General features: G+C 35.2%; 1 protein-coding gene across 1 annotated transcript; it reads left to right on the top strand.

The window, feature by feature from the left end:
- Positions 1-12,155: 12,155 nt before the first annotated feature.
- LOC139431375 (uncharacterized) lies at positions 12,156-14,411 on the top strand. The gene has a single exon (XM_071199033.1). It carries the CDS (start codon positions 12,156-12,158, stop codon positions 14,409-14,411), a length of 2,256 nt encoding a protein of 751 aa, XP_071055134.1.
- The last annotated feature ends 1,293 nt before the right edge of the window (positions 14,412-15,704 follow it).

Raw genomic sequence — 15,704 nt, forward strand, 5'->3', positions numbered from 1 at the left:
TCAATGTAATAAATCTCTAAAGGTCTATGCGTCACTTTTCGCCGTTTTGAACCACTGTGCGTCGTCATTGATAGATGCGTCGTGGTGCATGGTGCTTAGTAAAATTACGCATTTGTTCTTTTTACGTGCGCAACTTACCATGGATACGTTATTTTGTAAACAAAACAATGAAGAGTAGACTACACGATCTTTTAAGGCTTTCATTTCTTTCGGAATGTCACGCTTGTTCTGACGTAGTGTACCCACAACAGTAATATTTTATCCCACAGATAAGTTGCTAGCGGAACACTAGTGAAGAAATTGTCTATCGTGAGATTGCGACCAGAATTATGAATGCCATGCACAAGACTTCAAGCCCCAGGTTTTTATGTGGAGGTTCTCCGGGCTGGCGACCAACATAAACTAAACCATCCAAAGCATAACCAGACGTAGATTCACACATCCAAAATATTTCAAGTCCATATTTTGTCGGTTTACTTGGCATATATTGAACGAATGTACATCTACCTCTAAACCCAACGAGTTGTTCATCAATAGTTACATTAGTATCAGGTATGACGCAGGTTTTGCATTGCTGACACCATTGCAACCCTAATTATTTCTCAAACTATTAATGTTAGGCATAGGACATATAGAGTATAAAAGATGTAAAATGAGACGCCGAAGACGACTAAGTAATAAAATATGGGGGGTGCCATTTAAAAAAATGAAGTTATGGTAGTTCCAAATTTCGAAAAGTTAACGTGTCATAGTAAAGTGACCAAATGATCTAGACAGCCGTTCTTAGCACCAAAACATACTCCATCATGTTGTTTAAACATGTTCTGAATCCTAAATTGATATCTCAAAAATCGAGTGTTCTATGATTTTTTGAACAAATGTCCGCTGGAGCAGATTTTTCTAGAAAAAATCGAATAACTCGAGAACGGTCGAATCAAATTGCAAAAAGTAAAGTTATTTATAAACCTTCAAAACAGACAAATGCAAATATGTAAAAATATACAGGATGTTCCATTTAAAAAAATAAATTAGGTGGCGACTTCCGGTATAACCGGAAGTGCTAGAAATCTGAAAATATTTTAGACGAAGAGAACGTAATTGATAATACTTAAGTCTGAATTCTCAATTTTTTATTTTGGCCAGAACCACAGAAACGTCTAATGACCGGTCTCGCTGAGACACCTGTATAAGATAACTCTGTCGACCATATGCACATAGATAACTTATATAATTGTGACATTTACGTAAAATTTTTGTACACGGCACCAGCGCTCCGAACGGCTTGGCCCATTACTAATATTAAATAGCGGCTAACGTGATAAATCTTAAATATAAAATTTTCTAATTTTTTTGTGTGGAATTAAATAAAAAAATAAAAGACATTTGTGGATTTTAATAATTTTTTTTGTTAAAATTATAATCATAAACATAAAGTCTTATTTTAATATAAAAGAACAATAACTATAAACAATGTGTAATGATTAATGATACACTGTTAAAAATTTTACGAAGTAATTTAACTCTCTGGTATAAGGTGAAATATTACCGCGAAAAAGTGGTAAATTTAACTAAATTCTAATAGGTTGCAACACATTTGAGAGTCAAAATAACTTTGTTAAAAGATGTTAAAAGTACGGTGTTAATCTGTTTATTCCTCACAGTGTAACTTTACACTTTATAACACCTTATACCCCTTTCCATTTTGTAGCATTAAATGTAATGCCAATATTTTGTCATCAAGTGTATAACGCCTCCCCTGTAACCTTCTTCCTTCGTTGTCATATTGGCTCAAAAGAAAGGATTGTTTTAGTCTGTCTAAACTTCAAATTGACTGCTTAAAAAGTTGTCTCTTTGGTAATAATTTTCTTTTATTTCTTTGGATGTTATACACTGGCGCTGGAATTTCCTCTTATACATCACTGCTTTCCTGTATAAATGTTGGGCTTTTGGTGATAAGTCGTCTTGTTTCTGGACACCAACTTCCTCCAATAAACTCTCTCTTTGTTTACCTATCAAAAAATATCCAATAATGATCCCGATTAATGCTGTTTCCCCGTTAAGCGGGGTTTCCCTGTAATATGAAATCAAACTATAAAAAAATTATACTACATTCTTTTGTAATAAAAGGGAAATTAAACGTTTTTTTAATGATGTTTCGTTTATTAATAAATAACTCTTATTAAGAGTTATACGCCATTATAGGTAATTTAACCATATAAAAAATAAAAAATGAGGAGCTTTTCAAAATAAACGATTTATAAAACATATAATTTCTTACTTGGAGTCTCCAATGAGTTCGCACTGGTGGATCTTGAAGCAGCCTGAACTGCCTCAGTCCTAACAACATTTTGATAATTTTATACACATACTGGCAAATTTAATGATGGTACTACTCCTTTCAACAATTTGTTGTTACGTCGAACATAATCTCGTCGAAAAGGCTTATCACAAACTCGAAAATTATTATAAACCCTCAACTGTTGACACTGAAGCAGGTCTTCTCGCACACAACATAAAACCCATCTTTGATATATTTCTGGATACATTTGTGGGTTTGGAAATCGGTAGAAACTTCCATACCTTTGTATGCATCCAGTAATGGCGCAACTTTTTGACATTTACTGCTACAAGAGAATAAGATACATATATATTTATTTTACAAATACCTAATCCAGTTCCATAATCAATGTTTAAATTTCAGAGGTTTTTTATGAGTATTAGTTTCCATATTATTTTAAGGGCAACTTATATTTAAAAATTTATTATGAAACTGGAGATCATAATATAATAATATGAAATAAATAAAAAAAAAGTATATCAAATGTAGTTACCACGAATAACATTTCGTAAATTTTTTTAAAGTTTCTAAAGTGCTCGTAATATACGGAAAATACCTTGCAAAATTCGAAAACTAAACTATCAAACACAAAGCCGCATCAAAACACTAACCAACTTGACAAACAACTTAGACAATAGTAGAAAAATGAATTGACGAAACGACTACTTAAATCCTAAAATATTTATTAATTTAAACTGCCAAGATAAAGTAGATATCTACATAATATAACGCAATATAACGCCATCTATCCCGTCGGCCCAATACTAAAAATGACGTCACTTTGTACGAACACGACGTTAACAAGTGCCAGGGGTATGCATATACATTACATTCAGATGGTACATGTCATATTGGAGCACGTTGCAGATAGAACACAAAATGTACCCAAAATGTGATTTGGTGACGTTATACGACGTTTTAAGCCATGTTTGAACTTTCTATTTCTTTTGGTTCCGTTAACTCTGTTGACCATATATGTGACATTCAGATGGTAAATGTCATATTGGAGACGTTGGAGATAAAAAACAAAATGTCTCAAAACGTGATTTGATGACGTTATACGACGTTTTGAGCCATGTTTGAACTTTCTATATCTTTTGGTTCCGATAACTCTGTCGATCATATATGTGACATTCAGATGGTAAATGTCATATTGGAGCACGTTGGAGATAAAAAACAAAATGTGACCAAAACGTGATTTGGTGGCGTTATATGACGTTTTCAGCCATGTTTGAACTTTCTACCTCTATTGTTTCCGATAACTCTTTTTACGCGCCGAAAACCTTCGGTGTGACAAAATTAAATGCTAAGGCTCGATAGCTCAGTCTTATAGATTGGGTCGTGGGGGTACGACCCAAAAAGAGTGAGAAAACAATATGTATAGATAGTAACAGGGCGCCACCAAGCTCTACCTTTTTCACTTCTAAAATAATAAAATCACTTCTAAAATCTAATACGTTGACTCCGTTAACTCTGTCGACCATATATGTGACATTCAGGTGACAAATGTCACATTGGAACACGTTAGAACTAAGAAATAAAATGTCCCCAACACGTGATTTGGTGGCGTTATACGACGTTTTGAGCCGTTTGAACTTTTTATCTCTTTTGGTTCCGATATCTCTGTCGACCATATATGTGACATTCAGATGGTAAATGTCATATTGGAACACGTTAGAACTAAGAAATAAAATGTCCCCAAAACGTGATTTGGTGGCGTTATACGACGTTTTGAGCCCTGTTTGAACTTTCTTTCTCTCTTAAGATAAAACGTGATACGGCTAAAAACTTTTCGTGAAGCGAAAAGCGCGCGAAAATTAATAACTAAGTTATGCAACCAAATATATCTTAAAACTATACAACCAATGATACATCTAAATTTTTTAATTTATTTTTACAAAAGTTAAAAATTAAAGAATAAATATTACTTAATGAATCTATATCCGTTGTGTAGTTCACGGTACCGGTGGTAATTGCTATGTGGAACATCTCTAAGAAAATTCTGTTGTGATAATTATTACTGACATCTAGAACTTTAACATTGTCAAAATTAAAAACATGACCATTGTCTAAACTGTGTTGTGCAAGAGCACATGATCTCTTATTACAACGTATATGACTTTTATGTTTACTTTTTTCTTATTCTTTTTTTTAACCATTGAGACGTTTGACCCACATAGCAACCACCACAACCACCACATGAAACACTGTATATGATTCCAGATTTATAGTGTAAGGGTGTTGGATCCTTCAGGTTAGTAAAAACCGATTGAGATTTAAGTGAATAGTGTTCAACTCTTTTAGTATTTTCAAGATTACAATGATTTTTGAACATCTTTACCAATTTTTGAGTTAAACCAGGAATGTAAATTAATTTTTTATATACCGGAGAGACAGTAGCATTATCGTTGTCAGTCTGATTAACAACATCCCCATTTACCCCCATAACACCGAACATAAGTTTATTAAGCAATTTAGGAGGATACATGTTAGCAACAAAAATAGATTTGAATTTATTTAGGTTAATGTTGATTAAATTAGGTTCCGAAATTTTCCGAACTCTATACTTTATGGCCAAAACTGTGTTGATTTTATGTTTTATTTTATGTACTTTTTACTACCGGAAAATGTCGGTTTCGTATACCAATCAAATTCAATTTTATTGTCGTTGTTTCTGATGACTTGTGTCCAAAAATGGAGCAGCATTATATTTACAGGAAACGAGTACAATCAGCATCTGCCGTATTGATGGAAAAGTTATTGGATGAACGGAACTATCCTCCACAACGTGAACACGATGGGGTAGATCGTTTTTTTTTAAATATATTAGACACAGTGAAGACATTTTCGCCTTACCAACGCACTGGCAAAAAACAAAATATTTCGTTTAGATTCAGATATGGAAATTCGGCAGCTTACACCCCCTAATTTTGCTCATTCACCTCAATATGCGTTTTCCAATGCCTTCGAAAACCCATCTCCGCTGTCGACAGCGTCACATGTTACACCCAGTGCTACGCCCATGCCCACATCCCCTGGGGATTGGAATGATGTGTCAAGTAACAATTGGAATGATCGGTTACCAAACGAATATCGATAATTTTAACAAATATTTTACAGTACATATGTGAACCATTCAGTTAAGTTATATTTGTGCCATGTTCGATTAAAACATATAACATATTTAGTATTCAAAATTGTTTCACTTACCGTAAACATACAGCAAGCTTTTCTTTAGGTAAGATACTTTCTCTAAAGTTGGTATTTCTTCTGGCTATATCACCTTCTATTTTATTCAGCAATTCATTAAATTGAAATGATGACATTCGAAAGTACTGAAAAGTTTTTTCTTCATCATCAATTAAGTGTGTAAATAATGTCCGGTATTCTCATTCAGCTTTTCGTTCTTTTAGAGCATTGTGAATCCAGTACCGTCGTCGCTGTTTTTGCGTTACTTCTTCTTCCTCGTCGAAAATAATAGCAATCATTGCCAATTGTCTGATAGATAACTTTCTAATAGCCATACCGTCGCTTTATTGATACTCTCCGCAGGTAGGCGCAACAGCAAAAACGTACAACTACTAACATATCTGGTGCTGCACTAAACGGGATCCGAACGAGGCATCCACAGTTTGCATACACAGGCATAATACGCGTTGCATACGGGCATAATACCCGTTTCATACGAGAATAGAACGCTGTTGGTCCGTTGCAGTGGGCATAGTAGTATTCGGAACGTGTTCTTACGTGCTTGACACGTTCCTGTTATGGTCCTAGTATGGAACGGTGTAGTGGGTAAAGACCTTAATTTGGCCATAGAACGGCATGTTCCTCGATCGCGCCCTTCCGTCATGGGATATCCTGCCTGGTCTGCGCATACGAGATGGAAGCGGTACAGGAATCGACTGAACTACCTTAGTTTTTCTTTGTTGAGAGGTCGTGCAAAATTTTTAATTAATAGAGATTACATAAACTATCTCGGCAATGTTCAGTCTAGCATTGTCACAGTCGTTAAACGGTTTTGGAATTATGTTAAGAGAAAGATAGGTGGCAATGGCATTCCCAATTATTGTCCGATATTTAAATCCGGCGGCCGAGGTTCGGTTGATAATTATCGGCCTATCTCTTTACTTTGTATTATGGGTAAAATTTTTAGAGAAAATCTTATATGGAAGGAACCTTCTCACTTATTCGTTCTTTTTTAACACCAGCACAACACGGATTCTTCTCGGGTCGCTCTATCGAAACTAATCTGCTATATTATACTGATCAGTTTTTTGTCTGGAGATGATCAAAATCAAATAGACGCTATATATACGGATTTCAGTAAAGCTTTCGGCAGAGTGGACCATGAGATCCTTGTTCTGAAGTTGCGTCGAATTGGAATAAATCCTGGCCTTTTGGATTGGTTGAGATCATACACTATGGGTAAATCCCAAGTCGTCGCCATTGGTGATGCTATTTCTCGGCCGGTACCAGTTACGTCTGGCGTACCGCAGGGTAGTCACTTGGGGTCTTTGTTATTTAATATTTTCATAAACGATGTAACAATCTGTTTTCAATTTTCGAAATTTCTAATGTATGCCGATGACTTAAAGATATTTTCGCCAATCTCTAGCCGCAATGACTGCGCTGAGCTTCAGAATGATCTCGATCGTTTTTACAACTTTTGTAATGATAATAGATAACAACTGAATTGCTGCAAGTGTAGCGTTTTTTCATTCACCAAGAAAAGTACGTATATAACGTATATCTAAACATTCTATCGAAGACAGGCGTTATGGATGCTACGGGAACAGCGATATTCGTCTAGTTCATGGATTCATTTGATTCCATGAATTCGGTTTCTAGCTCCACAAAGCCGTTAGCGTGCCAATTAACTGGAACTTCCCAACATCTTGCATTTTGGGATACTGCTAGGAGGAATTTAAATCGTATTAAATTCTATTCCGGTGGTAAGTGTGTAGGAAAGCCGCCAACGATCTAGTTACTGTTAGCAACTATTGGCAATGTACGATATTTATGGGATTTTTTAAAAGGGACGGGTTTTAAGCATCTCACTTTCAGATCATTAAATCAGGACCCTTTAGAGAATCTCTTTAGTGTTGCGAGAGGGTTTTCTGGTAGTAATACAAAACCATTTGCCTCTCAGTTTGTCGATGCTTACAAGACAGTTATTTTAAGTAATACTGCTAGTGGTATTGGGACGAATTGTCAGGATGATGGTGACGATGTTCTTCTTTCGTATCAAATCCTGCTGGGCAACGATCCAAGTAACACCGCTTCCTCTGATCCATCTGACATTCCATCAACTACCTCCGCTTGTTCTCCTTATGATAGCACGACAAAATTGTCAAGCATCATTCAAAGTACCGTATTGTTCTCTGAAGTTGACCTTAATAAGTCAGCTTGTGTTGCAGAGTACGTGATTAAAAAACTATTAAGTTATGAGTGTGCGTGTTGCGCTCAGTTCTTTCGTTTTGATGGCATATCTGATGTTCATAATTCATTAGTTTTGTCGGATAACGAGACAAACGGCAATTTGAATATGAAATATCCTTCGGCGACATTCGTGAATATTATCGCTGTTGCGAAAGAAAGAATTTTTGTTAACATTCCCAACGTAATCCGCCATCCCAATATTCTATCTCACTTATCATATTCTGACTTTCCCCAATCCTTTTGCTCTAAACATGGTACTGAGATAAGTAAAAGATTATCAACGCATTTAACTTTACTATTACTCAAGCACTTTATTAAACTTTATAATAAGAAATTGCATAAAACTGACCGTACACCTAACGATGTAGTTGACTCTTTTTTAAAGGACGCTGCTTGAAAGCTTTATGTTTTTTTTTAATAAATTGAGTAATACTAAGGATAATGCTTTGAAGAAGGCTTGGGACCATGTTTAATGCAAAAGACTTGGAGTAAACAAAATATGATAAGTAAGGCAGAATGTTGGAATGATGGATTCTGTTTGACTTTTACATACAGTTTTTTCTTTTACAAGAAAGATACTTTTCTAATAGTTTAGGTGCATACCCGACAACAATATAATTAGATTCGCATCAGATGGTGCCAATGTCATGTTTGGCGAAAAAAATTCAGTTTGCAGCAGATTTATCAAGGACTACCCTGGCATATACACGTTTAAATGTATCTGCCATTCATTATATATGTGTGCGAATGAAGCATGCAAACAGTTACCGCGACATTGCGAAGATCTTGCAAGAAATGTCTATAATTTCTTTAGTTTTAGTTCAAAAAGAATATGCGAATTTGCTCAATTTCAAATATTTACCGACACTAACATCCACAAATTATATCCATCAGCAACCAGATGGTTATCATTAGAAATGGTTGTCAACCGGATGTTAGAGCAATCGTCAGCCTTAACACTATATTTTGATGAGCAATGGCTGTCCCATAAATAAGTTGCAACTGAAGAAATTGAACACATATTTAGCAGCATAAATAATTGGCGAATTTATTAGCGAAGCAACATATGCATTCTATGAGAAGCTACGTAAAATGCACACCAACATCTGAAATGATAACTCAAATGGTAAAAGAGAAGATCTATGGGACAAATGTTGAAGATGTTGTCTTTGATTTTACTGAGATTAATACTTAATCTCAGTATTAAAATATATTAGTAGTATTAATAAATTAGATGTTTGGTATTAACGGGGAGGGTTATTCGAACTTGAACACACTGAAGGTTTAACGCTATTTTCACTATTCATTTATATGAATTATTTTTCGATTTATTCTATATACTCCGTTGTTCGTTATTTTTGGTGTTCTTTTCTTGACAAAAACAAGCTTTTCTCAAAGCTATTTTGATTTATTTAGTTAATCAGCCTTAAAATACGTTACGTAATTTGGCCTGGGAGTTTTAAGTGAAACACATTATATTACATACATTATTCTATTTATTGATATTTATAATTTTATTAATTGATATTTATAATTTCATTTCTTTATTTTTATAATTTTATTTCTTTATTGTTATAAAGAATTAAAAAATATAATAATAAATGTAATTTAAATTAATAACTATAATTTTTGTTAAAGTACCATAATTTTTTGACAACTGTAACATATTTATAACTTCTGAGGTTGGTAACGCTAGTCTACACCCTTAAAACAAGATATCGACATCTAATTAAGTTTCAATTTTGTGAGTTTCAATTATTTTATTTTTTTTCAATTTTTCGGCCTTTAATTTCAAAATTTAACGCTTTTTCTCTAATTTAAATAGTAATTGTTCAAATAATTTACTTAATTTCAATTAAATTAAAATATTTATTAATACTACGTGTGTGAGCGCCACCTTTTGGGCGCCGGTAGAAATTGAACCGCCGAACGTTAAAACGATAAAAATTGGATCGATCTTTTGGATCGATCTCTTATCGTCGCCACCCTCAATGCGATAACACGCGAGTTGTTAGATTTTGTAATTTGTGAAAGTAAAAACCTTTGTGTGATTTGGGGAAGGGAAAGAGTATTGGGTAAATATAATAAGAATTTCTTTAATTCAGTTTATTTTTTATTATTTCTATTAATTTTGCTTTGAATCAGCACCCCCCTTTTTTTTAATTTTGTCCCGGCATTTATTGCTGCGCGAACATTGGTCCTTCGAGCCGGATAGCATTCCGGATTTATTTTCGTTATCATTTTCATTTATTTTTCTTATTATTTTCATTATTTTTTGTCATTACGCTTTTCATTTCACGTTTCCTTCTTTCATCCAAGCGTTTTTTTTTGGTCCTCCACGTTCGACGTTTCGAACATTTGGCACCTAAAAACTTGGATACAGCTATTTTTAGCATTACTTTTTATGGTAAACAATTTGGTCCCTTACCTCATTGGTCGCAATCGTTTCGTTTTAAATCGTCCTTACAAAAATCATCCTAAGTATTTTATATACGTATACCTCGTTCCTTCCACAAGTCTCTCTCTCTCACTCTCTCTCTCTAGGCTTTCTTTCACTCTCTCAAACATTCTCTCTCGCTCTCATCAATCGAGTTGCGAATCATTAAATAAATTTTGTTTCTATTCTATTTTTAAACAAAATTACTTTATTATCTCATTATGAGCGAAAAACTTACAAAACTCACTTTACGCCATACTGGTTTCTATAACCACCTACTTGAATGCCTAGCCCTGGGTCAAGATACCTCTTCCGATCCTATAAAAAATAGCATTTTTCATGAACGAGCACAAGACATTGATGGCATTTATAAAGATTTCCAAACGGCTCATAATACGATTATTGGACTGATTGAAGAAACTGACTTTGACGAGCATGATAAAGTTAGAAAAACAGCAGCTACTGCATACTATACAATCAAAGCTCTCTTTCATCAACGTTCACCACCACCTGCCACAATTAGTAACGTTTCTGCACCATCGTCACCAAAACTGAATAAAATTTCGTTACCTACTTTTGATGGTAATTATAAGGAGTGACATACATTTTATGATTTATTTCGTTCTCTGGTCCATGAAAACAATTCTCTGTCGTCTATCGTTAAATACCAGTATCTGCTTACATCCTTAAAAGGAGAAGCCTTTAATCTTTTAAAAGGATTGCCTGTTACAGAGGCTAACTATGAAACGGCCTATAAAACCTTAAAAGGAAGATATCATAATAAACGGCATTTAGCCACTTTGTATTTTCTTGAAATCCTTCATGTGAAACCATTGAAGGACGAGTCTGCAAAAGGTTTTCGATCACTAATTGATACCTTTCATGAAAACGTTGAAGGTTTTCGTACCTTGGAATTCCCCGTTGACAATTGGGATTTCTTACTTTTCAATTTAATGTTGCAAAAATTAACAGACGCCATCCGAACAGCCTTTGAAGCGGAACATACTCATGTAGATATTCCAACCTATGTACAGCTGATGTCCTTCCTTGAAAAAAGAGCAAAGGCAATAGAGTCAGTTTTATTAACGTCGGGAGATAAAACTTCCCTTGGGCGTTCAAAACCCACCACTCGATCAGTGAATTTAAAAATTGAAAATCATTCGAAGATTTCATCGCTGAAATGTGTCTTATGCTCAGAGTCTCATCCTATCTATCGCTGTCACGTTTTTAATGGCAAGTCAGCTCTGGAAAGATTATCACTTGCAAGAGAACACAATTTGTGTCGGAATTGTCTCAGTCAAAAACATGCAACCCACAATTGCACCTCTACTCGTACCTGCCGTCTATGCAACCAACATCACCATTCATCCTTACATCTGAAGGGTCAAGGTTCTTCATCTGTTCACGTCTGGACATCCTTCCATGAAATGTCTTCTAATATAAAAGAAACAACTGACAAGGTTATTCTACCCATTATTCAAGTCAACACTCCGGATCAATTTGGAAAACTACATACCGTAAATGCTTTAATTGACTCCGGAAGTATGTCAAACTTTATTTCTGAAAGACTCTCAAAGAAATTACATCTCCCTCGAGAATATACATCATGTGTAGAGATTCAAGGACTAAACTCGATGACATCTCTATGTAAAAAGGGATCAATTCATTGTTCCGTTCAACCCATCCATTCTCACCAACCATCTTTTCAATTTAAAGCAATCATCACACCAAGCATTTGTTCCAACCAACCATCCATTTCATCCATTACCTCCATGTACTCACACCTAAAACACTTAAACATAAATCCAGATAAAAACCTTACCACGATATCCGTCGATCTCTTATTGGGAGCTGAGCTGGTGCCTCAAATATTTACTGATGGTCGCATTCAGGGCTAATGAGCCTATTGCGGTTAATTCCGTTTTCGGATGGATCATAATGGGAAAATCTTCTATTTCCAATCCAAATCATCACTCAACTTGCCTTTCAACCACCAATGCCTCGCTTGAAAAATCGATTCAAAGATTTTGGGAATTGGAATCCACACCAAAAGAAACATCATTATCATCATCAGAAGAAATGTGTGAATCTCATTTTAAAAAGAACTGTCAACTTACCTCCTCTGGTCGGTTAATGGTTTCCTTGCCATTCAAAACAAAGGAACCCGTTCTTGGAAATTCTTATACTATGGCGTTAAAACGTTTTTTGTTATTGGAAAATCGACTCCTGAAGAATCCTGCATTAAAAGATGATTATGTTAAATTTATGAAGGATTATCTTGAATCTAATCACATGACACGTTTGTCATTATTAAAATCTCCTTCTGAAAAATCCTATTATATACCACATCATTGTATTGTTCGAGAAGATAGTCTTTCTACAAAACTTAGAGTGGTTTTTGACGCCTCTGCCATAACGTCTAATGGCATATCATTAAATGATAATTTATTAATTGGGCCCAAGCTTCAGCAGGATATCGTAAAAATCTTAATGTCATTTAGATGGTTCAACTATGCATTCATCTGCGATATTAAGCAGATGTATCGGCAAATTTTGATATCCCCTTCTGATCGGCCGTTTCAGAAGATCTTATGGCGGTTCTCTCCTGCAGAACCGATAGAGGAATATTGTTTAAACACAGTAACGTATGGCGTAGCGTCGGCACCTTCTCTGGCTTTACGGACCTTATTGGAATTGGCCAACAAATATGAGAATTACTATCCTAGAGCAGCTACGGTTTTACGCAACCATGTGTATGTGGATGACATCGTTGCAGGAGCCCAATCGATAAATGAAGCTTTGAAAGTACAGCAGGAATTGATTGATCTATTGGGAAGAGGAAGCTTTGAGCTAAGAAAATGGGCGAGCAATTGTAAAGAAATATTACGTTCTGTGTCCAATACTGACCTTTCAATGCCAATATCCTTGGATTATGATGACACTCATTGCGGAAAAGTGCTTGGATTACAATGGAATAATACCTCCGATCAATTCCAGTACTCTTTCTCCTCTCGTCAGGCTCCTTGTACCAAAAGATCTATATTATCAGAGATCGCTCGAATATACGATCCCCTAGGGTTTCTTACTCCATGTACCCTCAAAGCAAAAATTTACATGCAGCAGTTATGGCAACTAAAAATATCTTGGGATGAAACTCCTCCGCTCCATGTAACTGAAAATTGGAAAACATTTAAAAACAATCTTCCAGTGTTATCCGAATGGAGTTTACCTCGATTAATGATTCCAATTAAAACTCAATCGGTGCAACTTCATTTATTCTGCGACGCTTCTCAACAGGGGTATTGCACAGTTGCCTATTTACGCTCTAAAACTGACACCTCCATAACCACATCTTTCATATGTGCTAAAGCTCGTGTCGCACCTCTGAAGACGATTTCAATTCCACGTTTGGAATTGTGTGGCGCAGTTCTTCTTGCAGACATGTTGCAAAATATTAAGGAAACATTGTCTCCACTTATAGATTTTAAATCAATTACCGCCTGGTCGGATTCGCAAGTCACCTTGGCGTGGATTGCTTCCACCCCAAGTCGTTGGAAGGTCTTCGTCGCTAATCGTGTGTCTCACATAAATAACATTCTGCCGTCAACTTCTTGGAGATACATTCCCTCGTCCTCTAATCCCGCTGACTGCGGATCTAGAGGCATGTTCCGAGATCAACTAATTGCCACAGAATTGTGGTGGAAAGGTCCCTCATGGCTTAATAAATCCCCAGAATATTGGCCATCTATCAATAAAATTCCTGAAACAGAAGATATTCTACGTGAACAACAACAGAAATTCGTTCAAACTACTGAAATTAAAACTAATATCATTGATATTCTTTTGAATAAATTTTCCTCACTATCAAAAATTCAACGTATCCTAGCATACATTCAAAGATTCCTAAATCTATGTCAAAGGCAAAAAGGATGTTCTGGTATAAACTTATCTTTGTTTGAAGTTCAGCAGGCTTTAACTACTATGCTCCGCCACGTTCAGAATCAACACTTTTCGTCACTGTTCATTTCCATAAAAAATAACCAATTACCCCCTAAACCTCTTCGAAAATTGGCTCCGTTCATTGATAGAGAGGGTTTAATTAGGGTGGGCGGGCGTTTAAAATATGCAGTGATACCATTTGATCATAAACACCCAGTGTTGTTACCAAAAACTAATCGGGTCAGTGAACTGTAGGTGGAAGAACTTCATAAAAAACATCTTCATGTGGGTCAAAGAACCTTACAATCGCTGGTAATGCAACAATATTGGATTCTTGGATCGAGAAGTTTAGTACATCGTGTTGTATCCAGATGTATCCGTTGCGTAAAATGCAAGCCTCGTTCATATGCACCATTGATGGCGGACCTGCCAGCATTTCGAGTAGCTGAAGCTAAGGCTTTTTCCAGGGTAGCTGTGGACTTCGCAGGACCCCTTTATACCACAATCAGTCGATGTAGAGGAGCGAGGTGTATCAAATCTTATATTTCTGTATTTGTGTGTACGTCAACAAAAGCCATACACTTAGAATTGGTTTCAGATCTCTCCACAGAGGCCTTTATTGCGGCTTTGAGAAGATTTACATCCAGAAGAGGTCGATGTACACTCATTCTATCAGACCAAGGAACTAATTTCGTGGGCACCTATAATAGACTTCAAGAAATGGCAAAGATTTCAGGTCAAAGGTGACACAAAAAAAAATATATGTAACCCTATTGCGGGTGCTTACGGCTAATTCAGTGAAGACGGGTGTGAGTAAATAAAACAGTGATGTAAAAAAAATATAATACGAATTAAATTTATTAAATGTTGAGCGCCAGAAATTTTTGAGAGAAATTTCAAACTCTAAAGCAATGCAAAATACCTTTTTAAAATCAATAACAAAAATAAATAACTTTGGTCCGCATAAGCTTATGTTTCCCCTCACAACAACATTAAGAAAATGCATAAAAAAAAATTTAAATAATATCTCGAACAAAATAAAGAAAACAAAACAAAAAAATATTTACTAACTTCAATTATTGAAATCAAAATCAATTAATACTCCTAATCAAATAAATGATATACTTCGAAGAAAGAGAAAAAAAATCATTAAACTATTCAACTCAGATGTTGAATTCAATAAACAAATAAGGTAAGTACAATCACGATAATACCGAACTAAAGAATTCAATCTTAGTTACTCGACACAGGTAAGTTGATTCGTAATTTAAAATAGTTAAATTCACTTATCTGGTTTATCTTCTTTTTTATTTTTGTTTCAGATCTCTACCAAGGTTCACCAGGATACCACGCTAGCGATGACGTAAACACTTCTGAAGATCTCCAATCAATCTGCTCCTGATTAATTAAGTACGGTGAGTACTCGAACATTAGTAGAACAGTAGTTTTATAAATTCGAAACTAGTACTATCTTGAAAACTAGTATAAGTTGAAACCTAGATACAGTTAAATATATTTAAATTAATTTTTGTTTCCAGATAAATCGAT

Source organism: Onthophagus taurus, chromosome 8 (genome assembly GCF_036711975.1).
Source record: "Onthophagus taurus isolate NC chromosome 8, IU_Otau_3.0, whole genome shotgun sequence".
Lineage (NCBI taxonomy): Eukaryota > Metazoa > Arthropoda > Insecta > Coleoptera > Scarabaeidae > Onthophagus > Onthophagus taurus.

Coding starts and splice junctions, on each gene's coding strand:
- LOC139431375 (XM_071199033.1), top strand. CDS start 12,156: ATGGGAAAATCTTCTATTTCCAATCCAAATCATCACTCAACTTGCCTT.